General features: G+C 48.7%; 2 protein-coding genes across 2 annotated transcripts in view; one reads left to right on the forward strand and one right to left on the reverse strand.

The window, feature by feature from the left end:
• LOC138107669 (TOG array regulator of axonemal microtubules protein 2-like) overlaps positions 1 to 27,027 on the forward strand; it is a 95,469-nt gene that overhangs the window by 13,504 nt on the left and 54,938 nt on the right. The window lies entirely within an intron of this gene.
• Positions 4,413 to 26,973, reverse strand: LOC138107146 (TOG array regulator of axonemal microtubules protein 2-like). Its single transcript, XM_069008457.1, has 16 exons — positions 26,843 to 26,973; positions 25,529 to 25,575; positions 23,291 to 23,572; positions 21,808 to 21,896; positions 20,711 to 20,861; positions 19,456 to 19,617; positions 17,314 to 17,446; positions 16,376 to 16,481; positions 15,378 to 15,613; positions 13,737 to 13,889; positions 12,466 to 12,583; positions 11,403 to 11,506; positions 9,834 to 10,038; positions 8,441 to 8,657; positions 7,017 to 7,103; positions 4,413 to 4,845 (listed from the first exon to the last, which is right to left on the reverse strand). The coding sequence occupies exons 1-16, from the start codon at positions 26,971 to 26,973 to the stop codon at positions 4,592 to 4,594; spliced, it is 2,475 nt and encodes an 824-aa protein (XP_068864558.1). The 3' UTR covers positions 4,413 to 4,591.

Genomic DNA, 27,027 nt, shown 5'->3' on the forward strand with positions numbered 1-27,027 from the left:
CACGGAGGAAGACAAACCTAGTTGTACCGGTTTGGCCAAATTTTGAAATATATCCCCTGAGAGAAGGCAGGTCACCACCCCTCCCCCACCAGCTTCAGGAAAAAATAAATTTTCCTCAAAGGAAAGTGAAAGAGATAAAAATTATTTCTTTAACAAACAAACGTGAAAAGGAAAATAATGCTAAATAATAAAAATCTCTCGCTGTGGAGAAAAAACCTGGGAAAGTGTTAAGAGTCCTCCCTTTAGTCTCCTCGGAGCTGGGACTTGGCCCAGGGCCAGGCCCTCTGTGCTCGATGGAAAGTCCTCTCGACGTGCACTGATATTGAAGCAGTCCAGTAGAAAAGAGAGAAAATCTGAAATTCCAGGGAAGGAAAAAAAGTTCAACTCTCAGTCTCTCTCTGGAGAAAAAGAAACTGAACAACTGGCCAAAAACTGACCGGGCAGCCGCGAGCCAGGTGCCTCCTCCCTCCCCTGCCACAGCTGGAAAAAAAGTCGCTATCTCTGTGTGACCTTGAACAAGCTGCAAACTGCTTTGAAAAAGTTTTGCTCAGTTTTTCCTTCCCCTTCTCAGGCTCAGTTTAAAGGCATAAAAAGGCACAAAAATTAATTTCTGGGCATAGGGCAGCAATAAGGAATACACATCATAAAGTCACCCCAAGACACTAGTATTTCTGAGGGAAATTCTTTTACACCAAACCACCTGGAGTCATCAAACAGCTGACCTGGCGTTTCGAGACATGGGCCAAGGGGGAACCTTTCAGTGTGTTTGGTCAAGGCCGGGCTATGCTCAAGGCAAAGGTGTGTCAGTGTACTCGGCTCCTTCTCTCCTCATGGTGTCCGGCAGGCACAGGAGCCCACAGCTCCTGCAGAAACCATCACGGCACTCCGTGGGAGCAAACTTGTGTCCAGTCCTCACACAGAGCTCTGGTGTCCAGCACTGCACCTCCTTGGAATGAGGAATTGTTGCAGTGCTCTTGGAAGGAGCTAAGGAGGTTTGGCCTTCAGATCAGCTCCTTCCTAGCTCCTGATTTGCTGCCCTGGCTAAGCTGCTGCCTGTGGCAACACTTGGTTCACAGCTGACAGCCCTGCTCTGCTGGCGGACAACCATTGCAGGAGCTTTTGCTGGGGTCATTGAACCTTTCAGATCTTCCCAAGGAGAGCTAAGGAGGGAACTTGTCAAAGGAGCATTGCCTGGGCAAAGCTTTTAACATTAAATCTTTTCTTTGTGCTCACTACCATGCACAGTAAATATTTGAGGAAGCAAGCTTCCTGCTCCAGAAATTCCCCAAATCTATCAGTTTTCCAGAAAGAAAGCACAGATTTGGGATGTGTAATTGCACTTTAATTCATTGTGCAGAAAAATACAGGAGCATTTCTTGTGAGCTGTGTGTCTAACCTAAGTGACCTTGCCACCAAGAACTTAGAAAAGTGGGGAGAGATGGAATCAGTGGCACAAGGATCTGCAGTGGGATTCTCCCGCAGGCCTGAGGAAAGTGCCCCGGGGTTCCACTGGGCCATGGCTTTTTACATCAAAACTTCATGCTTCACACTGGGGTGGTGAATCTTCCCTGGCCTTGTCAGGCCACACTGTGATCTCAGAAATGCTTGTTAGGCCTCAGCCTTGATGAACAGCCCCTGGACTAAGCTCCTCTTGAGCTTGCCCAAAACACTGAGTGCTCCCAGGAACTTGTGCTGTCTAACCAGATCCTGGGGTTTTCTATGAACACTCTTGGAAACTACTTTTCTTGCCTGAATGCCATAACATCCTTCTTCTCGCACTTCCAAAGACAGGCTGCTGACCCAAAGTGCGGCCATGAGGAAGCATTTTATGACTGAAGCCCACTGTCTTGTGGCCCATCAACAGCGGCCCAAAAGGAAGCCCTCGAAGCTCTCCTGGACCACAGCAGCTGCCACTGGCAACCTCCAGTGGGGCCTCTCAGAGCCAGCGAGCTCAAGTTTCCTGTACTCACAGGATCGTCGATCAACAATGGATCCTGGGCCAATCCCCCCACTCCTCACGGCTCCAGTTTAACTACTGTTAAGCTTGAGTGCTGTTAAGCTTTTAGGCCACATTCCTTTTCATCCTTGTCCTTTCTCTCCCTTTGTCAAAACCCGTCTAAACACACACACACACAAACACACACACACAGAGTTCTCAGTTCATGTCTGGTTTGATTGACTGCATTTTGTTTGTTGCTTTTTTCCCTTGTTGTGCCTTAAAGGACTAGTAAGTAATAGTGTGAATGTTGCCAACAAATTTTGTTGAGCTGTTACTTCATATTCTGCACTAGTTTGAAAACAAACCAGTGAGAAATCACAAGACAGAACTGTAATTTAATAGGAAAATGAAAATAATTGCAATAGTACAAGAACACTGACAGAGTCAGGATACAACCTGACACCCTGTTAATCAGGGTGGTGGTAGCAGCCCAGATGAAGTGGTCCTATTGAAGCAGTGATCCTGTTGAAGGGTCTGGTCTTCGGCTGAAGGTCCAGTAGTAACTCTTATCCTCTGGGAACCCAGGAGGGAAGAGCTGCTTGTGCTTCAATCCTACCTGATTATATCCAGGTGGGAATGCTTGGCTCCTCCCCCTGGGTGGAGCATCTCCCAAGGGGCTGATGTAATTCTGTGAGTCATGCAGTGGGTCATTGCTTGCCCATTAAACAGAGATAGCCTCCAGAGGGATTTAGCAAGGATGAGTCATGGTAGGAGATAACAAACACAGCCCCATCTCTTTTAACAGCTTGTGAAGGTGACAATAGAATACATACTGTTGGTTGCATCTTACACTGTAACCTAGGACATATTCAATCTGGTTTTACTGATAACCTTGACAGTGAATTTTTAAGCAATCTCAGACACTCGTTCATAACAAGCCTTGGGAGCATGAGGTACAGGGCTGACATTGGAAAGCAGGAGAATCACTCTAAAGTGCCGAGTTTAAATGTCCATTTCATTTCTCTTCTATTTATTTCACTCGATTAAGCCAAGCCAAGCTTTTCTTGGAGGCAGAATGTGTGTGGGACGTACTACGCCATTATCCCATAACTCTGGGCTGAATGGCACCCAGGCTGCAGTACAGATTTGAGGAACCCTTGTCACCTGTTCAATAACCTCACAGTTCGCTCATCCTTCTGCAAACAAGTCGCAAACAACGCTGTTGGACTGCTGTCCTGGGTAAATATACATACAGATGCCTTTTCCAAAGCAGTGCCTCTTTTGCCAGTGAAATACACGTCCTCTTCTTACCTATGGAATTGTGATTGAAGACACCTCTGAGCCAGATCTGTCTGAGATTGCAAAGGAGCAAAGCTTTGGGATTTGGGCACATTCTCTTTGTTGCTTTGCTCAGGCCTTTTGTGAGCACAGAATACATTGAGGCAGAAAACTGTAGACTATACAGGATCTTCTGGGTCCATTGTCCCCCAAACATGGTAATAGGTGGCCCCATTGGAATGCTAACTAACAAACAGCAGCACAAATGACATGAAGAAAACATGGCAAAAGAGGAAGAGGAGAGGCCCTGTGAGGAAAGAATACCGTGAGACAGTGGCTTGTTGAGTCAGCTGCACTCTGACAACCTCTAGGTCAGCAGGTCTCACATTCTCGGCTTGTTTTTTTTTTTAAATTATTTTATTTAAAACCGAAAAAATCAAAATAAAAGATATACAGTTGAAAATCTATTTTCAAAATGTAAAAGATAAAATCACAACACATTTATTCAAACCTACATCTACATATCAGAACATATGTACATCTGTAACTACAAAGCCTAAAGTATAAATCCAAATCTTCAAACATTCTTCGGACAGGCAGCACCTTCTTCCTGAGCTCGAGGAAAGAGAGCTCTTCTGGATAGGAGGCAAGGGCTTTGTCGGTTAGGGAACATAGGAAATGTCCAAGGAAAACTTCTTGATAAGACTGTAGCCAGTCAGTCCTGCAAAGTGGAGACACAAAATATAACAGAGGCCGCAATGCAAACCTAAAGCATCTGAAGCTATGTATTTAATGGGACAGACCACCTGGAAACTTCTAAAGAGCTGCACAGGGAAACACGCTCCTGCCAGCAGCCACTTGAGGCAGACCAGGGAGACACCCTGACCCACTTCCAGAGAGCCAGCACAGGAACAGCCTGGCCTCTGGGCTGCCCTGGGACAGCAGGGAGCCCAGAGCCCTGTGCTTTCCAGGAATGGCTCAGCTGCACACGCACCCTCCTGCTCCTCTCCCGGCCCCACAGCTGAGCAGCCCTACAGCTACACGGGGCACTGGGAGCTGCACAGCTCATTGCAGGGGGCACATGCAGGGCAGAACTGTTCCCTGGCAATGTGCCCAGGCTCTCTAGGCTGGCACAAGAGCCTTCCTCCCGCCAGAGAGCGGCCCAGCTCCCGCCTTACCTCTTTGTGAGGCTGAGCCATGCTCAGCCTTCACCTTGTCCTCAATCGGAAGTTGCTTCAGGCACCCCATGCCACGACTAGGAAGGGGGGTGGAGAGAGCGGGGGCAGGTGCACACCCTTCCTTTGCATTCTGTCATTTTTGGCACAGCTAAGAAGTCACATCCGGAGGTGTCCAACTCAGCACTTTGTCATCTTTCTACAGGTCATCGACACTCCACCAGCCCAAAATGTTGGAGAGGTTTTCCTGCACATGCGGAGGCTGGCTGGCAGCATGCTTCCTCAGCTTGGCGCCCATCACCTTGTAGAGGGCGCAGGCAAGCTTGGTGACCACAGTGCAGACATTGGCGCTTCGGACAGGCAGCGCCTTGTTCCCCAGGAAGGACCAGAGCACGGGCAGGGCGTAGCGCTGGACGACTTTGGGGCTCCTGGGATAAACCCATCCCACAAGCGCTGCCGGAAGAGAGACACAAACTTCTTAACCACCAGCCTTAATGCAAACAAGGATCTACCTCTACTTGTGATTTTGGGAGTCTCTTTGGCTAAGATCAGTGAAATAACAGTGAGAGCCTCATGATCCAGAAATGGGCAAAGCAGCTGAACATCCCCGAAACAGAACCACCAAGCTCTCAGGACTAATTTCTCCAAACAGAGCCTTGTACCTGTGGCAGACTTCACACCTTTACTAAATCATTCCACAATTTATTTCTGCATGAACAGTGACTGAAATGTCAAATTGCCGTTTATTTCCATTTAGAAGTTGTCGAAACCCACGCCAAAGATTTTGAAATGCACCATAGAGAGGCAGTTGAGAGATTTCTAATAAAAGGGATGATTCCATTGTTGTGACCTTTGATGTCAAGTGCCAAAAGTCTCATCTGGCTCTTCCCTTTGCTTGGTGGCACACGGCAAAGGGCAGTATTAGACCACACTTGGAAACTCCAGCCCACCAGAGATGGGTGCTGTTTGACAGCTGGATTTGAAACATCAGTGACTAGCCGGTGTCTTTGGCAGAAGGCTTTTGTGGCTTCTAACAAACAGCTGTTTCAAACCTCAGGCTGTCTTAGGTAATTAGCCAGACCCCATTGCCATGGCATTGGAGCATCTCCAAATTTTAATGGCATTTCCCCTCACAATGTTAATGGCATTTTTTCTTACAATGTGCGCTGAAATAGGGGAATAGAGAGAGAAGAATGCTACACAGGGGACAGAAATGTAACCAAAACACAAGTGTTCTCTCCCGCTGTCTCCAAAGCCTGCTCTCTGCTCATTTTCTGAACTGTATCAAACACAGACAAAAATCTACTACCAACAGGCTCCTTGCATGGCAGATCTGGCTGAGAGATCAAAACCTGATATGGTCTGGGGACCATTCTTATTTTCTGACCAGGCAAAATGTTATGTAGTCGCCATTTATTATTCTGTAGTGGAAGAGACTTCATTTTCTCTATGCTGTTAATCCACCAGCAGTCATCAACATTTAAACAGCTCCTGAAAGTACCTAAAACCAATTTTGCTAAGCAGGAAAAGGCTTACGGTACCCATTTTAAAATGGGAGTTCATTTGAGCTTACATGCAATTAAAGACATCGGTCACTACGCAACTTGCGCAGAGAAATCTCAGAGAGATTGCCACTAAATCTCAGAGAGAGCATCTGCTCTTTCTAAAGAAGTCCTAATTCATGTTTAATGCCTTTATTTGAAAAAGAGATTAAAATAGCTGCAAAACTAAATTCCCTATTCCTGGAGATCTACTTTATTCAAATGCTCTGTAAAGGGCCTTTGACACTCCAATGGCTGAAGGTGCCCTTTTGAGATTCAGAATGAAGACACAAAGTGTATTAAACCTTGCATTTAAAGATGCTGGCATAATTAGCAGTGGATTTAGCCCCAGCTAAAGCAAGGCTATAAATAAAGCAAGGCTGTACACTGTCTTCTCTAGCGTATATTGAGATTATCATTTTTCCATCCCTTGGCTATTGCTGACATAGCAAGCTCCTCTGAGCAATCAATTATCAGCTGCATTTGGAGCATTTTGGGCAGCGCTGACATAGGAAGACCCTGACTGCACACCCTGAAATGCTCAGTCCAATGGCACTTTGACAGCACAGGCAGGGAGCCTCAGCACTCTGCTTCTGCCCCTCTGCCCCCAAAGGCTGCCTTGCACAAAATCCGGGCCTCGTTAGGCTCGTGTGGGCTGAGTTTTGACCTAAGCTGTGACCCCCAGGCACTGCAGGCTTCCACCTCAAAACTTTCCAAGAGCAAAGCAAGAATTCTGTGAGGACAAAACAAATGGATCCCCTGAAACAGCATTTGCCACCATTTCCCCTAAAGGATCAGAGCTGTCCCGGAGCTTCCAAGAGAGGAGCCAGCTTGGGAATTTTTAGCCCCTCCCTTTCCTGGAGGCGGCCCCAGTGAGAGCTCAGCCCCGAGGCCGAGCGCCACCCCCATCTCAGATGCTGCACACCTCTGCAGCAGCCAGGGAAAACCTGCCCAATACACCTTCCATGGGTATTGGGCAGGAGGGACAAGCTCAGCACCTCCTGATTTGGACCTGTCTATTCACTGGCATTCCCTGTAAATTCTGCCTCGGAAGACCTCTTGGCTTAGAAGGGGAGGCCATACCTGAGAGATGCTCCGTGACATCCAGCAGAGCTTGGCCCTTCAGTTCACTCCTTCGGTGGCTGAACTCTTTCATCAGTGATACTTTATCTACAAGGGAAACACACATTTCTGCTCTCTCTTCTGAGGTCATAAGAGAAAGGCCAGTGGGGAGGGAAAGGGCAGGGGCAACTACATTTTGTAAAAGAAAGGAAATTCCTGCCGATTTTTGAATCCTTTTCTTCTTTCCTTCCAGCCTACTTGGGAGGATTTTAAATTCCAAAAGAAAAGCTCTCCTTTCACATTTATAAATCCAAAGTTGTCTGCTGTACCAGGAGCTATGTAAAACATTTCACATCAGGGACCTCAAGAGTTCAATCACATGTAAGCAGTGAAAAGGTTTTGCATCCCAGAGCTTTGCAGAAGTGATCTTCTCCCTCCCCTCTGGAAAAGGGTGAGAAGGCTCCAAAATTCACACATCCATTCCCACCTGAAGGATAAGCTGTTTTTAAATTGCAGGTTACCTGTGTGGATCTAGGGACAAGACACCAAGTTACTCATACAAGAGCTATTACTGTTCAGTGCCTCAGTATCCTGTGGGTTTCTGTAACATCTGTGAAATCAGATCTTGGCAGAGAGACTGGAAAATGAACTGATTTCCCAATACTTGACCGTCGTATGTATTTTAGTTTTCCTTGTGCCTATCTGTTGCGGTTTTGGGGGTCTTGTTTGAGTTTAGACACTGTTGCCTGCATTGTCCTGCAAGCCTCCAGTCCTACCACTCTAATAAGCCAAGGCAAGCTTTTCCTGGAGACAGAACGTGTGTGGGATGAACTGTGGTCCCTCGCAGGGTCACCAGGGCTGGCAGTGACAAAGCAGGCAATCTGCTTCATTGGGAACCACTACAGAGCTACACCCCAGTGTGGGTTTCAGTAGCAGGGTATTATTAAGAGCTCCTTTCCTGCATGAGATACAAAAAGGAGGTCCCAAATGATCTTCATGCAAGCATGCAGTAAAGAACTGATCCTGCTGTCCTAATGAAGCTAATGCCTATAATGTGGAGCCTCCCAGGAGGCTGCTCTGCAGAGGTTCTGATGCACCGGCGTCCCTTCATGCCAACAGCAAAGCTATTCATTTGGGAAGTCAAATGGGGACCAGGAAAACTCCAAACATCCCTTTGGCCCTGAATTCCAGCAAAGCTGTAGTCCAGCACTTCCTCTTCAGACAAGCAGCACAGAGCCAAGGGCTCCTGGGACTTTTGGGAAATGCCGATGCACATTCAGGCCTGTTGGGGGACTGGTGCGTAAGGACTGCACCTGCACAGCTTCTGGTGGATGTCAGCTGGAGGTTTCCACAGACAACAACAGCTGTCAAGGCACTCAGCGTTCTCTTGACTTGCAGAGGCAGAGACACAGTTGAGGAGAGTCCATGCCAGGGCTCAGCCTTACCTAAGTGAGCCATGGATGCTTCCAGCGCTTTCACAGCTGCGGCATAAACCCCGGGGTCCTTTGAGTTTAGGTTGTTTGTTATTCCTTCAACCAAACAGATGATCACCGGGTTTAAGGCATCTTTCAGGACGCCTATGATTTCAGCCAGCACGTCCAGCGCCTTCTGCTTCACTTTCTTGTGCGTATCACCAAGTCTCGGGACAAAATAATCAAAAATCTGTGAAGAGAACAAACAACATGAAAGCTGGATTAAAATGTCCTTGTTTGAGGAAGGGATGTAGAAATGAGCACTCAGCAATGTAAAAGATGAAAGTGATCCTTCCTGTCAGGTCAGCACTTGCTTGCACAATTTTCCTGTGGGCCACTCACTGGAATGGTTGCGCAACCTCATGCTGGTTGAAAGATTTTCATATATTTTGAAGAGGTTTGGGCGGGGACAGAATAGTTCCTATGGTGTTTCCCTCCACATTTAAATCATTAAATTAATCCCATTTATTGATGCAAAACAGTATCTTTGCTTTCCAAGTATGGAACCAGATATTTACAATGCCCGTTTTTCTACACAGTTGTCTCAAGTTCTGAGGGCAGTTATGATTTTGCCAAAACTATGGCTGGAGGAGATCCAGGTTTTGTTCCGTCTGTCTCAGAACCTGTGTCTGGAGAAGTGCAGGGCTCGGATCAACTCTTCCAGGATCCAGACCAATTGTCTACCTAGCAGGTAGACTTCTGAAATTTAATGTGCTGTACCGCTCTCATTAGAGCAGGTTCAGTCCCTTGACAGCCACATTATCAGGCACCATTTTCTGGACAAAGGGAAAAAGCAGCTCCTGGGAGGAGAAGGAAGAGATCTGTCCCTAGCTATTTCCCTCCTTTTCCAAAGAGAAAAAAACGACCCCCCCAAGAAGGGTGAGCACCGTCTTTACCAAGAGGAATAGGGATGCCGATGGAAACGAGTAGCCAGAGTTGTGCCTGTGCAAGACAAGTCGGAGTTTACAGAAGTATCCTTTGAAAAAAATTGGTTTAAACCTGCCCAGCCTGATACTTCTCTTCCCCATCCAAACCCATTTTTTTGTCTAGAGAATAATTGCCACGCTTTCAGTGGCTGCATTCCCTTCACTTAACCCAAGTGGGAGTAGGAGACAGCAGAAGTTACACCAGCAGAAAACTCTGTCCTCATTTGATGAACAACATCAATAGGCACCTGCCAGACAAATATATCTGGACTGAAATAACTTGTCCTGAAGCGTGGAGCTGAATTAAATATTTCAGGGTAAGAGGCACCAGCCTGTCCCACACAGCCAGGATGTAGTGCCAAGACACACTGAATTAACTTTCCTGCTACAGGCTTGGGAAAGGAGCTAAAGGAAAGGAACAATGAAGACACCCTACATACTTGGACAGTGTTAGTGGAGACGAGCTGGGGGCTGGTTTTACACAGGTCTAGGAGGAGTGCCACTCCTTCCATCCGTGTCTTAAACTCCTTGGCTTCCAGGAGATTGTAAAGCTTCTGGAGTGGCTCCGTTTCTTTCACAGCCAGAGGTAACGTGACCTGGGCTTTTGGGCGGCGTAGGAGGCGTTCATCAGAGGTAGACTTCACCCTGGAAAATAAAACCAAATGAGGACCTGTTGGTGATCATACCTTCGGTTAACTGTGAGCAGAACATCTTGCGGAGGTTTCCTAATGATGTGATTTCAAGCTAGAAAATCCTGACCTGAAAAACAACGTGACACCTCATGACAATCATTACAGGAGACAATCTGCAAGCAACATTCTCACCAGTGCTTACTCAGGAAAACCAAGGATGAGATGCATCTCACTTATCTCCAGACAGCTTCCCAGGTACACATGTCGCACTGCTTTGTGAGGAAAGAGAGACGCTATTTCCAAGTTTAAATGCCTCATCATGAGGGAGGTGTGTGTCTTATAATAAGGAAACTCATCCCTCTGGAGAAGTGTCTCTACAGCAGGCATGACAATCTGGAAAAGTAGCTCAGATGCATCTGAACAGATGGATAGGGGCATATCTGAAGGATCCAGAAAATCAGTAACAGGGATAAAAACAGAAGCCAGACATCCCAGCACTACGCTCACATGATTGCTTCCCTAGAGACTAGATCCACAGCCTAACAAACCCACTGGGAACAACTCTCTTGGATCAGCCGGTCTCTTCCATGAGCATGGGAAGATCCTGACTATGCTACTGAGCCATGTGGTCACTCTCCTGCCAGCGCTGACCATGACAGAGCTAAATAAATCCCCTCTGTTATCAGTGGACAACAGGTACAAGTAGCTCTCCCACTGGCAGGAAGAGACAGCAAGGACCAAATTCCTGTCTCAAATGCTGATTGCAGCACAGGGGGAAATAAACCAAACATGCTGCCCATCAAGCAAACGGTATGAAGGACAGGAATGTCAAGACAAAACGTCCACATTGAGACACCTGTTGACCAAAGTTGCTCAGGAACTGGCTTGCTACTTACTACTCATCTTGGTACTGTCTGAGGGTAAGAAAACCATGGTTCAGGAAGGCCAAACCACATGCATGGGAAGTGCTATTTTGGGGAACGGCATCTTGCTTCAAGACTGGGACTTCTCATCAAAACCCCCATCTGCAAAAGACTGCTCTCAGAGGAAAAAAAACCCTGCTTGAATTTACTTGTCCCAAGTGAGGCAGTGGAGACATGGCCCTCTCACAGCCTCCACAGCACTGTCCTTGCCACTGCACTGGATCTTCTGAGCTGCAACCGATGGGTGTCTTTTTGTCGCCCATTTTTTGTGGAAACCCTTCCAGAGAAGTTGTGTTCAGAGTAATGCAGAAGGAGACATATTTTTTGATAGAGCATTTGTAGGGAAAGGAAACAATCTCTGGCACAGGTCATCTCCACCGGAAAGATTTTCCTGAGGAAGAGACATGTAAAGCTTGTCATGTGCTTTGTCACATCTAACTAAAGTGCTCAGTACCGTTTACTAGAAGGCAATGTGGCCTGGGGCTTCTTCGAGCCATCGCTCCTCTTCTTCACAGGCTCCTGGACAGATGGGTGCTCAGCCTTCTGCGTTTCCATCCCCTACAAAGGCATAAAGAAACCCCATGGATCTTTAGAATGTAAAATAGGAAATTACCTGTTTAAAACACAACTTAGAACCAGGATCGCTGCTACCAAGGCTTAGGCAAACATTTCGGAACTTACAGAAGGAAACAGGCCAGAGGTTCAGTGATGCCAACTCTTTGTTTTCAATAGCCCAAGGCAGGTTGTGGCTGCTACCATACTGAGCAGCAGTCTAAAATCCCAAATGCATTACTCTTGAGCATAAATGGGAATAATGCAAACTGGTAGGGAACGAATGTTCTTAAAGGAAGCTGCAGAAAAATTTGGACTCTTTGGAGGTTGGCCCATTGTGTTGGGAGTTGATTTGGTGCCACACTCACTCTCCCTGTTGCTGCACAAAGGCACACTCCCTTCTATAATGTAGGTAAAAAGAATAAAAAAACCTCCAGGCAAACAAATGATTTTCCACTGGATGCTGCTGAATTCACCAAGCTTCTTCCAGCTCCACAGGGCATGACAGCAGGGCAGTATTGCCAGAAGACAGACAGTAATTGTAGTAATTGGGATTGACTGGGACATCTTTTGTATATTTGGAAATTTTCTTGGCACTACTGCTTCCTGTGTCTTTTGCAAAGACTCTGTTATCTCCAGAAGCACTGTTCTCACTTAATTGCGTCACTGGGGGCAGAGTAGGGATAGTGGGGTGGGGGGTTATGCTTAAATGTAAACCCATTTTCTCCTCTTTCCCTTCCCTGTTTGTGGCCGATATTCAAAATATCCAATACTACACTTTTCCCCTAATACTATCTATCAGTTCCTTTGTGCTCTGCAGATGAACAGGTTGAGGATCAACAGTTCGTTCCCAGGAGCAAAAGGATTCGGCAGAAAAGGAATGAGATAAGATTAGGTATGTTTGATCTCATATCAGCAGTGGCAATACTTGCACAAAGGAGACATGTCTCCTACCAAGCACTTACTTTCTTCTTAATTCTTGTCAGAATATCTTCCAGGTCACGGGTGGAAAAAGATTGTTCCAAAAGCCTGTTAAATTTTCGGTGACTCAGCATCATTTTCACCATCTCCTGTCCATAATGCCTAACAAGAAAGAAAGAAAGAAAGGTGAACAAACAAAGGAGGAGTGTTAACAGAATAAGCTGATACCTTAAACTCAGCAGCTGCCATACCTGCATGAGAAGGCATTACCTACTCAGCAAAGAGAGAGATTTACCTCCACTTGTCACTGCACAGTGCTGTCAGCTGAACACAAGAGACAAGAGGCGAACGTGGGGCAACAGAAAATACAATCTCACTCTGAAACTGTGGGTGCGCTTCTGTGGCATCGAAGGATCCCAGGGAACAAGCGAAACACCTCTGCTTTGAGTCAGAGCTTATTAGCAGTGCCTTGCTGCCATTGCACAGTCATTTGCCTTTCTTTAACTGGCAGGGAAGCCAGGACCAAATGCCTCATGCTTGCTTTTGATTATTCTATACCATATGTATGCACAGGGGCAGCTAGTTGCTCATGCGTTCTTGGCAGCTATTAATGGGAATTTAATCCTCAAAGTAAGGGGATTTTGGTGGTTTGGGTTGATTTTGCCACTAGGAAACCACAGTTTTCTTCAAGAAGCAATTTGGAGGTCATTCAGCCCCAGATAACAGCATTATAGAAATCTGCAGAAGAGGTTTAGAAAGACTGAATACATTGGCTAAAGATCCCTGGAATATTTCTAGGAAAGTCTTAAGTTAATGAGAAAGAGATGTATGGGATCCTTCAGTGATGAACATTAGCCAACATTTTGGCTTTGTCTTGTGCACCTAAGGCCAAGCAAAACTGTTTGACTGCCTCATCTGATGGCTCTTTTGATCTCAGGAAAGACTCATTCCAGTCCCAGGAAGCTGGCAATGCTCCCTCTTGCGGGACAACCTCAGGTTCCCCAGCACAGTCATTTCCCCAGACAAGCCAGGGCAGTGGTCACAGCACCAAGCCTGACAGAGCTCAAGAAGCGTTTGGACAATGCTCTCGGGCACATGGAGTGACCCTTGGGGGGCCCTGCGCACGGGCAGGAGCTGGACTCGATGACCCTGATGGGTCCCTTCCAACTCAGCGTATTCCGTGACTCTGTGAACCTCATCCACACAGTGAGGTAACTTAATATTTCCTTTAGCTTCCACTCTTCTGTGGTTTTGCCCTTTACAGCCAGACACCCAACAGTTTTCCTGTTTTAGGAGGGGAAATGAAGATCATTACCTTGTGTCCTCGTGACAGTCCTGAGCAAGCGTCCCTGCCGCGTGCGCCAGCCTCTCAGCCCTGGGCGTTCCTGCGAGCTTCGTGACTCCAGTTTTCTCCATCAAGGACAGGAGGAGTTGGGCCGCGCACTTCCGCACCTGGACGTGGCGGCTCCTGGGAAGAAGAGAGCAAACACTGGGGCACAGGGAGCAGAGGGACACAGCGCAGGCCTTGGCCAGAGCATGCTGTCATTGCTGGGGGAAGGAGGCCTGGATTCTCCCTGACACTTGGGACACCTGTAGAAGGTTCTGTCCTCAGAGAACCACAAAGTTAGCCCTGTACAGAAGGACTGCCTGCAAGCAAGAGCGAGGAACTCAGTCTCCCTGCACTATCTGATACTCAATGTCTTTCCCCAAATTCACTCGGAGAAAGAGGGAAATTAAAGACAAGCCAGGCTGACCCATCAGGGGCCAGCCGCTACACAGACAGCTGCAGCAGGATTGAGGATATTTCCACCCATTTACCCCCAAATCTGCAGACCTTGGGAAAAAAACAAATGCAGGCAAAACACGCTGTGGGACATGAAGTTGCAGAATATCCAGCAATGCAGCCGGTTTCTTCTGTGAGGCTTGGCAAGAGATACATCTGAACGTTTCCCCCTTTTCCAAAGCTGAGGAAAGGGTGGCAGTCAGTTTAGCCAGGTTGTCCTGTTCTAGAGAGTGTCTCTTGGGGACTATCAGGCCCAGCACCAACACTTAAGGCAGCATCTGGTTCAGCTGTCCCATGGCAGTCGGCCTGTGAAGGTGCCTGTACAGTGATTCATCATCTCAAGGCTAACATGAGACATCAGTTTGAATAGAAAGGGGGGCTCTAAGGCCAGGACAGTCATACAAGACTCCTCTTGGCCGGAGCTGCACCTGCTGTGCAGGCTGTGCCACACCCAGCACGTTGTCCCCCATGTGCTCCATGCCCCAGCAAGAACCCTCCTTACTTCTCAAGGGAATGGCATAATGAGGATGCATGGTTTTTCCCAGGGCCTCTGTGGTTAGGGCTGTGAAATATCAAAGAGCGCTCACAGCTGCAGTTGCAATTGTCCCTCTTCCCACAAAACCACAGGGCTCTATCCTTAGCCTTTGCAGGCACTTTCACTTGCCCGCCATTCACCACATCTAGGCAACTCGGACAGACTGGGAGAACTCCAGGAAGCAGCAGCAAGCTGAGTCAGGGGAGGTTGAGGTTGGATATCAGGAAAAAGTTTTTCACCCAGAGGGTGGCTGGGCACTGGAACAGGCTCCCCAGGGCAGTGGTCACAGCACCAAGCCTGAGAGAGCTCAGGAAGCCTTTGGACAACGCTCTCAGGCACATGGTGGGACCCTTGGGGTGTTCTGTGCAAGGCCAGGAGCTGGACTCGATGATCCTGATGGGCCCCTTCCAACTCAGCATATTCTGATTCAGCTCTGTGATTCTGTCAACTAATGGGCTGCACGAGGGCAGAAATAGGTGACAAGAGGAAAGAAGTGAGGTTGATCGGAGAGTCACTGAGTTCACAGAAGATGCAGGATACAGGACCCTTCCCTCCCACCATTCCCATTCTCTCTCTCAGCCCTTCTCCCCCCCACACAATAGAAGGTGAAGAATATCACTAAGACAAGAAGAACCTACTGGACTCCACTGTCCATGAGAGCAGTCATTGCTCGTGCAGGAGTCACATGCTCCACCATGACTCCCAGGGTCTGACTGGCTGCTTTCTGAACAAACTCTGGGGAGTTCCACACCATCTGGAGAAGGACCCGAGCAACCTCATCCACCTCCGAGTCCATGTCCTTCTGCAAGGTCACAAAGAGCTCTCCAAGAGTGACGATTGCACAGTAAGACACCTTTGAGCGAAGGTTGGTCACCTGGGGAAGTCATGAGGGGAAACATAAGAATCACCTTGAAAAGAAAACCAGTTGCCTTAGACAAAAGTCCCAGGAAACGACAACACTTCCAGCTGTGTCCTGGGGAACACAAAAGCACAGGCAGAGCAGAAGAGCACAAGCACAGAAAGGCACTTACTCTGGCACCAACTTGTGCTAGGCCTCAGGCCTGCTTACTGCAGGCCTGAAACATATTATTTCACTTAAAGTGTTCTACTTAACTCTTCTGTAATGTCCACTGCTTTGGTTTTAGGCCCTTTTATTCAAAAAACAAAGAAACAAATTAAAGCAAGGGCTGCTCTCAAACCATAAAGGCACAAGCCATAAAGACAAAGGAGTCATTTACTCCTGTTTGAAAAAGCAACAGCAGCAGTTGAAGCCCTCAGCCAGGAAACAGAAAACACAGGCTCAAGTCTACAGACTAATTGGCAGGGTTGAATCACAGCTTGGGCAGAGATTTGGACTGCAGCAAATAACATAATTGGTGTCTCCGTTTCTGCATTTGCACGTTGCATGATAATGGCAGCTCGCTCCAAGAGGAGAGTGCCCGAGAGTGCCCGACCTAGCAGTAAATAGAGCTACACGTGCACACAGATCCTATAGAGAGCTGACAGACATGAGAAATATAAGGTCTAGAAACAGAAATGAAGGCAGTCCCTGAGCACACAGGGAGATGAACAGGCACATATCTACTCTACACACCGTGTATGAGGCACGGAGGACGATTCAGAACAATGTTCTTACCTCGTTGGTAAGTGCCAAGCAAACCTCACGAAGTCTACAAAGAAGGACTTCTGAGTGGGACTCAGCCAGGTGTTTGATGCTGAAGAGTCCCTTCTCCTTCAGCTCCCTGAAAGGCAAGAACCAAAAAGATTGACTTTCTCTCCACCCAAGAACTAGGCAGCACCCTCTGAAATTACCAGGCTGGTGGCTCAGTCAAACAAAGGGAGGTGCTTTTCAGGCAGTACTTGATGAAATCGTGGCACTCGCTGCCACAGGTTGCTGTGGCTGTCAAAAGCATACACAAATCCCAGAGGCAAACAGAGGGGTTTCAGAGTCTTCGTTTGTGGCCGTTTAACAAGGCAGCCTTTCTGAAGTCTCTGGCACATGAAGTCCCTATGTCCTTCCTGGAAGCTGTGAGACCGTGCCATGCTGCTGTTTCTTGTCACCTCCCTGTGACTCTATGGCACAACTCAGTGCATTTCTCAGAAAGAAGAACTCCCTGTAGCTGCTCCTGGGACTCACATGCGGAAGGTCACAGGCAGACCCCGACTCCTGCCACTGCTGCCAGCAGTGGGGCCAGAGACAAATCTTACTCAGTCCCACTGCAACCCGAGGCACCCAAATCTCTACACTCCAAACTGCTGCCATCCTGCTTCTGGCTTCAGCCAGCAAATCATCTTGTCCCACAGCTTTCTCTCTTCCCTCAAGATTTCCTTTGCAGCTCCACAGAGCAGCAGGCAAAGCGAGGAAACAGCACGGACCTGCTGCAGCTGGAGCACTGCTGCAGAGCAAGGCCAAGAAAAGGCTGCTCTCAAATCTTTATCCTCTCTCTGCTCTGGAGTGGTTTCACTGGTGCCCCTCGGCCCTCTGGGCTGTTGGGGCTCAGAGGCACTAGCAAGATACTCTCCTCACCTACCTTAACGCTAAGAGGGAGAAAGAGGGAACGGGGCCTTTCTTACCAGTCATCGCTGCTGAGCAAGGAGAGTGCCTCGAGCAAGGACTGCTGTGGCTCCAAAGAGGCTCCGTCCTTCTGCCCCTTCCCACGGAGCGGCTCCTCTCGGCGCTCGGCACCAGTGGCCGTCTGCGGGGTCACTGTAAGGAGAGGGTCAGCCCTGAGCGCTGCAGCCCCGGGCAAGGCACCCCGCCATGGAGCGGCCTGCAGCCCCATCTCCCAGCCAGGCTTCCATGAGGTACAAACTGGCACTGGCTCAGAGAATTCCCTGCTCTCTGGCTCCTTGCTTTCTCCCAGCCCCCCCCAGCTGGGCACAGCTCCTTGGCTAAACCTGACAATTGCCCACACAGCGCCAGCTCCCGAGTGCCACAGGTACCACAGCCAGCGGCACCTTCCTGAGGCCGCAGAGCTCCCACTCCCTGTGAGACAGTGCCCACCAGCAGGACTTGCTACCCCAGGAGGGACCCCTCAGCTGCCTCTCTTGTCTCAGCACCCTGATTTCCCCGAGCCCTGAGGACAGAGGCACTCTGCAACTCCCTGAGGAAAGACCTGCAGCTGCCTCGTGACAGCACCAAGCCGAGCCTGAACAACCGAGCCCTGCTGGGCCCGGCTGAATCCCCTCAGAGCAACTACCAGGGAACAGCGATACCTGACCCTTCACACCTCACAGCGCCTCTGTTCCCATTGACTTCAACTGCTCTAGACAGAGGGCAGCTGAGTGCACTTACATTTCAGCCTGCTATTGGGAAGGGAGTAGTTCATGGAGTTTGTTCTTTCTAAGCATCACGAATCTTTACTATTTCAGTAAAGTACACACTGGCTGTATTTCAAAGATGCTGAGGTGAAATTTGTTTGCCATCAAATGGACTTGTGTGCACACTGTGCAAGCCTAAGCTTTCTCTTATGGAAAAATGGAATCTCTAGCCCAGATGGTTGATAAAAAAGCCTTCCAAATGCAAATTGATGATATGAATACCTAAAGACAGATGCAATTTGTGGGCAGATGAACTCTCTTGATAGTCAGTTTACAAGGTATGAGAAAATTCAGACGATAAATCCATTTCTTATGAAACCCATTTGTCATCAAAAGGACTGTTCATCATAAATTTCATGTCATGCACTCAACAGGTCATTTTCTAATGTGTACATGGAAACATCTGAGCTGTCTCAAATGATGGAGTTTAAATATTGCACAGAATCTAGAATATTCAGATGGGAGCTAATCTGGCTGTCACTGATGTAGCCCTGTCACTGCCATCAGTGGTGTCACTGCAGCAGGATGTCGATGTATACATCTATATTCAGAATGAATGGGGAGCCACGTCAGGCTAGTTCTGGTCAATTGTGACCATGGAAGTAGCATCACTAGAAAAGAGCACTCAAAGTATCATTCCTAGCTCCCTTCTTCTTATCTCACCCTACTCAGGATCATAGCACAGGCAGGCTGCCCTCAAAGGAGAGGCAAGAGCCACTAGGGACTATGTGCTGTGTATTCACGGCGGGCAGCAAACAGCCTGGGAGCACCAGGCAGCCCCTCCTGGCTGTCACCTGCTACACAGGCCGCTGTATTTGGGTGGGGTGACACAGGAGGCGCTGCTTGTTCCCTCTTGGCATTGCAGGCCGTGGGATGGCAGCAGCGAGAAGCCATTGGGCACTTCTGGGAGCAGCAGCACGGCTGCACCAAGTGGCTGACTGCCATGCAGAGACAACCCTTGCTGGGAGAGCAGGAAAGCTGGCTGCAGAGCCGGACAGCAGCACAGGCAGAGGGCCAAGATGGAGAGCGGACAGTTGATCGTGGTGGTACTCGGAGGTGCACAGTGAGCACACCCTGCCAGACTGCCCCGAGCTCATCCCTGCAGTTACAGCTGCCTCCTGGCACCAGTGCTGTAGTTTGGTCTATCAGGATGGGCAAAAGCCAGAGCTTAGGTCTTTACCACTACTTTATGCAGCTCAGCTTTCCAATGGATCTCTAAGAACCAAGTGCTCCAGTACTGCCGAGCTGGAGTAACTCAAGAGTAGATTTGCTGTCCATTCTCAGCACAGGCTATGAACCCAAGATCCCAGCTGTGGTGGCTGAGGCCGGAAGCGGTTTGCGCTCCTTGTGCAAGGAAAACCGGTGCAGGAAAAAGCTGCTGTGGAGCAGGCTTACCTGAGGAGTTGCGTGGGAAGCTGCCGTCTCCATGGATGATGGGCTTATTGGGCAGTAAGGGCACATTGTCCTGCTTCCTCAAGACCTTCTCCTTCAAGGCACTACCAGGGTGTTTTCTCTGCACACTGGAAGCTGTGCCATTGACAGGCAGTAGGCTAAAGCCTGCAGGGACCAAAGAGGAGCTTGGGAGTGGAGGCTGACAATGGAAAGGCCCAGAAAACTTGCTGGAGCTGGGTAACGTCTCTTTGTTATCCCAACGAACTTCAAGTATAACAGTGGCACAGTACCACGGGAAAGTGATCACAGAATCACAGACTCCTAGAAGAGTTTGGGTCTGAAGGCACCTTTTACCACCATCTAGTCCAGCTCCCATGAGCAGGGACATCTTCAGCTAGAGCAGGTTCCTCAGGGCCCCATCTAACACGGCCTTGAACACCTTCAAGGATCGATCAACAACAGCTTCTCGGGCCAAACTCTTCCAGTGTTTCATCCCCTTCATTATAAAAAAGTTCTTCCTAATATCTAATCGAAATCTACCCTCTTCTGGTTTCAAACCAAATTGCAGGGATGCTTCCCTGAAGAAACAAGGAAACCCCAGTATTGCTTTTCTTTTGTTTCCCTGTTTCAGAAGCTGGCTGGGGAAGTTCCCAAAAGAAAGCGCAGATAACCTTGCGTGATGCCCTCGGGCTGAGTGCTGCCTCCTGAGGTCCCTGCTGCTGCCCTGGGGCAGCGCACACAGCACTGCAGTCAGAGCCCCTCAGCCGGGATTCAGTCGGGAACGCTGCTTGCTCCTGGGGCTACAACAGAAGCACTGGCTCGGGGCTTCAGCACAGCTCTACAGCGCCAGCTCCTCAGCAGGGAGTGGTGGGAGAAGGGTCTCTGGGGTTTTCATTAGAAGGAGTTGAATTTTGTTTCTTCCAGGTTGCACCTTGGTTGAAAAGCATTCTTTTGGACCCACTTTTCCTGGAGGCTGCTAGCCAGGAGAGAGTCTGAAGCCCCAGTGTACTTTGCAAGACAGAATTTTACACTCTGAAGGACTTCAGAGGGGAAGGTGGGAAGCTGATATTCTGTTACTGACTCAGTGAGGCCCTGGGCAAGACACTTCATGCCTCTCCATTTTTCTTTGGGGACTGGAAATACATCCTATGCAAACTCCCACTTGGATGCGAGTGTAACAGCCCCCCAGTCTGAGGGCAACACTGTGCAGAGGGCAAGCGAGTGATCAGAAAGGACCCCAGGTGTAGCAACCACTTACTTGCTGCAGCTGCATCCCCGGGGTCAACTGTCTGTGGAAGCAGCTGCAAGGACGTTTCCTTTTCTCTCTTTGTCTTGATCTCTGTCTCCAAAGGCCCCATTGGATTCCGCTCTAAGTTCCTTTGAGCCAAAATGCACAATGCAGCAAGGATCTACATGCAATGGGAATGCATCACAGACTGTAAGCAGAGACACACAAACCAGACACAACATCTCATCAGGAGCACAGAGTCCATCGAGTTCCACAGTCCTTGATGCAGCTCCATGTACATTCCAATGGTTCCTGAAGAATGTCTCCTGTCCTCACCTTGGCAATTACACACAGTGAGGTGGAACGCTTTATTGCCATAACCTTCCACTGCTCCAAGGTACTGTTTCTCCGCCTATGTCAAGAGGCCCTGCTTGAAGCAAGAAAATCACAGGAGTGCTCCAAGACAGATGAAGAGCCCACATGACCGGTGGGCAGGCAGTTCCCTTCCTACATGGCAGGAAGAATAAAAACCATGTGCAATACGCAGCAAGGAGGGGTAATTAGCTGTTGCTTAACACTCATGGCCAGGAATTGCAGCAGTTTCTCACTTCTGGCTTCTGAAGGACTCAGCTGCTCTCGGAGATCGTGAGGCCAAAAAGAGGAGTCACGTGAAAACAAGTTGCAGAAACATTGATGTTAATGTGCGGAAAAATTGAGAATGAGAGGGCTGTGAGATACAGCAAGAAAGGTAACCAGGAAAAATCAAAGTCTCCCATTTTATTTTGCAGCCTTGCTTACACTCAGCATTAGAATCCTTGCTTCTGTGCTTCCGAGGATGCACTTTGCCCACATTCACTGATGTGTAGCTTGCTCTGCCATTCAGAACTTCTCTACAAGGGCCTTTGCACATAAAGAATGCTTCTGGCATGACCTTAGCACCATCTCCAAACCAGTGACCTTGCCACCACTGGAAATAGCCAAGCAATTGCTCTGGAGCTGTCAAATATATTCCCAAGAGAATCCCCATCCCCCAAGAGTGGAAGATTATGATTTTCAGGGACATTTTGGGCCAAACACTAAACAGTCACTGGAAAGGAAGTCTGCTCATCCCTGTCCTTATCCCTCACCTTTTGAAAGCCATCCTTCAGGGCTTCGGCATTCGTAAGGCCAGCACCGGTGGGGTGATCCGTCTCCTTGGCCTGGCTCAGTGGGAGGCCTGTTAATGGAAGCAAAGGTTCCTGTAAATCTCTGGCACACTTCAAGCCCCCAACAGCGCCACGCTGGGCAACAGGCAAGACAGCTTCCAGACTGCGGAGCTCTGATAAGGCCCAGAGATTGTGTCTGAGAGCAGCAAGGTACATATGCCTAGAACCTCTCCCAATGGATGGGCTACTGCCACAGTGCACTGGCAGCAGACATGGCATTGCTCTGTTGGCCAGCAGAGTGAAACCTCCTGCATGATGAAGGCCTCATCCCTGGGTGCTGGAGAGCCGCTGTGTTTGATAGAGAAGGGCAGAGACGGAGCTTGCTCCTGACAGAGATTCTTATCTGCCCTAATTCATGCTGATTTTAGTACACATCTTCTTCCTGGGTCCTAAAAGAACTCCTGGGTTCTAATACCTGTAAGCATTTAGATCAATATTTTCTTCTCTTTGTTGCAATATTTTAGAGGACATGAAAAGAAAAGCTTAGGATTGCAGGAGTGTTAGCCAAACGTGAATTGTGTTCTTGAAACGGGATCATTTGCTTTCCCCGAGGATTTTCATTCTAAACTGTGTGAGATTGGGCCACTTTCAGGCCAGTCTGACTAAAGGCTGATTTTCCTAATGGAAGTGGAACAATGTAACTCGTTCTGAAATACTCCCCAACAGAGCCCTTAAAACTCAGAGGATGAGTCACTCTTTACATGGCTTCACAGAGGATAAAATCCCGTGGCAGCAAAGTAGCAAAAAACCAATGTCTTAAATCAGGATTTTTTTCCCTGCAAAATGGTCAGCTTAATAATAAAAAAGAGTTAGATATGGGCTTTGAGGAAGGAGGGCTATTCTGGATTGGGGGCAAGGCCTCGGAAGGTAAGAGCATCTGGGAAGTTAACAGGGAAAAACTACTGACTCCAGGGTAACCTCCTTGGGAGCAGTGCAGTCAGTCCCAAGTGCAAAGTGGAGACACAAAATGTAACAGAGGCCACAATGCCAACATAAAGTATCTGAAGCTACACTATTTCATTGGAGAGATTCCCAGGTAACTTCTAAAGAGCTGCACAGGGAAACATGCTCCTGCCAGCAGCCACTTGAGGCAGACCAGGGAGACACCCTGACCCACTTCCAGAGAGCCAGCACAGGAACAGCCTGGCCTCTGGGCTGCCCTGGGACAGCAGGGAGCCCAGAGCCCTGTGCTTTCCAGGAATGGCTCAGCTGCACACGCACCCTCCTGCTCCTCTCCCGGCCCCACAGCTGAGCAGCCCTACAGCTACACGGGGCACTGGGAGCTGCACAGCTCATTGCAGGGGGCACATGCAGGGCAGAACTGTTCCCTGGCAATGTGCCCAGGCTCTCTAGGCTGGCACAAGAGCCTTCCTCCCGCCAGAGAGCGGCCCAGCTCCCGCCTTACCTCTTTGTGAGGCTGAGCCATGCTCAGCCTTCACCGTGTCCTCCCTGGCAGTGACCCCGGGGGCAGCGCTGCTCAGCTGCCCCTGCCGGGGCTCCTGGGCCAAGGCCCCCTGAGCAGGCTGCGAGCGGAGACCTGCACTGCCAAGGCCGGGCTTCCGCACGTCAGTTGGCACCAAGCCGAAAAGTTCAGCCAGGTCCCTTGGGAACAGAGGCATCCCAGGTCCTATCACACACCATGAATTTTTTTTCTTCCTCTGGGCTTTTGTTGTAGACTCAGAAGAAGCTGTAGATCAGGTACAAGGGAAGAAGTGAGTTAGTTGAACTCCCACCTTTACAATCACCACAACTAATGGGTGAGGCACTCGAGGGGTGTTTTAATATTGAGAAGATCGCTTTGTTTTTATTTTTCATGAGACTAGCATCACTATAATTGGTCTGAACTCTATGGAGCTGGCAGGACAGGAGAGAGACATTCCACTACTTTGCTTCTGTGCTGCTCATGGCTCATCCACTAGTTGGGGATCCCTTTCCTTCCAAACAGTTGGCAACCCACAGGGGGGTCTCTAGAATTTGACAATTCCACCTAGGAAGTAATTGCTTTCCAAAGCCAGTTTTCAAGGCCTTTGTTTCTGTAACTCCCCCTCAGTTCTCGGCTGGGTTTTGTTGGTGGTTTTTATTTCTCTTTACAACAAAGGCAGTGCTGGGACACAAACAATGGCACCACGTGTTAGAAGCTGCAGAAGATTTGCAATCAAAATTAGATGTCCCCAGTATTCAAGCAGCCCATATCTGTAGGGAGCACATTGTTCATGCAAACGTTCCAGCTTTTCTCTGCTTTGTTGCTCCAGGGGTTTATTCCCTGCTTTCTCCCCTGTGGAGACACCCAAACCCAACATAAACATGACCTGCCTCAAAACATTTCTGATCTTCGCTAATCCTGACAATTCAAAATTTTCTTAATGGAAATGGCAGGGGCAGGTTAATCTGAAATGCTCTCCAACGGAGCTTTTAAAACTCAGAGAACTAATCATTCTGTACAGGCCTCCACCGATGATAAAATCATGTGACAGCAGGGCAGTAAAAAGGAATAACTGTCTTAAATCAGGATTTTTTTCCCCTGTAGAATGGTCAGCACAATTATAAAAGCGTAACAGGTAAGCTTTAATGAGATAGCTCATTTCTAGTGCAGAATTAATCCAGCTAAAATGCCACCTTACATACTCAGCAATACTTCTCCCCAGATGCATTCAGCATTCCAGCTGCATATCAGCAATTACGGAGTCATTCCAAAGGGGCCTTGCCAAGGATTTGGCAGAACTAACCCTGAGGCAAGGGACCAGTGGATCTGATCCCTTTTTCTGCATCAGCAAAATTGTTCCTTCAAATCTCACCTCTCCTATCATTCCATGCCCAGAGATGGCAAAGGAGCAACACCACTGTCATTGAGGCTTTGAACTTGAAAGCAGGGGCTGACACACATGCACCAGACACCGCATTTTGTCTGGCACAACTCTTCTTGTCAGGGCTCAGGCAAGGCAGGGAGGGGGGACAGGGCAGAAGCCATCTCCTCCCCCAGCCTCAGCCTGCACTACTGACACGGGCAGAGAGAGTCGGGGAAGAGATTTGCCATCGTGAACCTGCCATAGGTGGCTTTAGGCCTGTGCTGTCAGAGGATGACAAACTCTGATCCTGCATAGGCTGCATCCATTTGGAAGTCTCCTTCCCCTTAATTGGAACATTAACAAGGCCTTTCTGTCTAAGGAGGTTTCCCTATTTCTCCCCATGCAAAACCAGGCAATGTCCATGAATCTCCTTCAGATCGCAAAGGCTTCAGCACAGAAACTGCCCCAAGGGAAGGTGTCCTCCTTCAAAGGCAGGAGGAAGGAGTGGGAACATTTCTCCTTTCATGCTAAATGTCTTTTTTTCTCTACTAATTATGACCTTAGAAAGGGTGCAGGGAGACGAAAGGCATGTGCAGGATGGAGAGGAATGTTTTCTTTTCTTGTGGCACATTTCCCGAGCCCCAAGGTACCAGTGCAGCTCCTGGAGTAATTTTCGCTGCACCACCGGAGCACACTCCCAGTGACCAGGCTCTGGGAGAGTCCACTGAGCCCATCAAGGAATTGAAAGGGATTCGAAGAAATTTAAAGCAGGATGGTTTTCAACCCAAATGTCCCAATGCCACCCCTGGATCAGCATTCCAATGGTCATTTTAGGGACAGACATGCCCTGTACCTACTTGCATGTTCAGAGTTCTTCTCTTTGCTTCTGCTGCTGGATCTTGGCCTTGAGAAAATGGAGGACAAAAGAACATATGAGCAGGTAGAAAGAGAAGGGCATGGAATGTGTGTAGCAACAAAGGAGGCAAACCTTCTTAGCATGGTCCCCCTGATGAAGGAGGAAATGCAACACATAAACCCAACTGCAAAACTGCAAACCAACCCAACTGCAAACCCAATTGCAAAGCTGATGAATTGTCCTTAAGCTTTCAGTTGCTGGAGTCCCACAGAGCTTGCCAAGCTCTGGCTGAAACACAGCAGTCATTCTTCAACTTGCATCAGACCTGCCCAGTTCTCTCCTTTTGGAGCCAAGTGGCTCCTACAGCCTCTGTGAAGCAGCAAGAGCTGCTGAGCTGAGACACAAGTCTGTATGGAGGGCAGCTACTTTTGTTCTCCTGACAAAGCTTGACTTTGCCTGCTCATGCCTTACACTGGTGACAGTCTCGGGCTACATGGGGTCATAGCACTGCTCTCTCCTGAGAATGACAGTACACCTGCTTGCTCTTTCAAGGACAAAAAGGCCTTTTCCAACTCAGCTGCTAGGTAAGGATACTCAGATTGCACTTTAAAAGCCCTACGGATGCTTTTCAATTGCATCTTCTGTGACTCCTTCCTTATCCTTGTCACTAGGATAAGCTTGACAGCTACATTTTCTCACACCTATATCCAAGCTAATATCTTTGCATCAGGTACAGTCCTGTAACTCTTCTCTAGCACCTTGCCCTCTTTGATCTTAAGCCCATATCGAAATACTAGACATCGATCAGATTATACATCTGTACCCCAAGTTTTATCTGGGCTCTGGTTTCACGGTGGAGGCCCAGGCACAGAGAAGTCACGCCTGACATTTACAGAAGCAGCACCTGAATTTGCAGACACCTCCTCAGTAGCCAATATTTGCCCTGCCATATTCTCATGGCTGCAGAAGTTGACAGTCAAGGATCACAGTATTCAAAGAACTGCAGTATCCAGATCCATGCAATACAGTTCCCAAATGACACCACAAACATCATAGAGGGAATCAGCAGCCAAGTCCAGCAGAGGACCTGTTCTGAGGAGCTCTTAAGCCCTGCCTCCTCTTCCCCACAACCACCTCTGCTCTTAGGGCATATGGTGTTGGGTTTGCCATTGCGCTGGATCACCACAGATGGGCAAAATGGGGAATACACGGAGGTTTGCCTAAATACATGGGAGAGATGACTGTGGAAAATAACCTCACAAGACTGAAAGAGCGAGAGGAACAGCACACTGGAGCAGCAGACACCTTGGCTTACCTCATCTCCGGGGACTCCTGGAAATCCAGCTGCAGAGAGCTTGGGACAGACGCTGCCGCACTGCTCACAGGGGGACTCACTGCCTTGCGTATTGGGGGGATCAAAGGTGGTCCCAATGACCCCTTCTTCATATCCCCACCGCTGGAAAACAGCAAGGAAGCCTGCAAAGAGTAGAACACAGTACT

This window comes from Aphelocoma coerulescens, chromosome 3 (genome assembly GCF_041296385.1).
Source record: "Aphelocoma coerulescens isolate FSJ_1873_10779 chromosome 3, UR_Acoe_1.0, whole genome shotgun sequence".
NCBI lineage: Eukaryota > Metazoa > Chordata > Aves > Passeriformes > Corvidae > Aphelocoma > Aphelocoma coerulescens.

Coding starts and splice junctions, on each gene's coding strand:
- LOC138107146 (XM_069008457.1), bottom strand. CDS start 26,973: ATGAAGAAGGGGTCATTGGGACCACCTTTGATCCCCCCAATACGCAAG. Junction 17,447..19,455: donor CTTCCCACGCAACTCCTCAG/GTAAGCCTGCTC, acceptor CTCTCCTTACAG/TGACCCCGCAGACGGCCACT. Junction 12,584..13,736: donor GACTGTCACGAGGACACAAG/GTAATGATCTTC, acceptor CTTTCTTGTTAG/GCATTATGGACAGGAGATGG.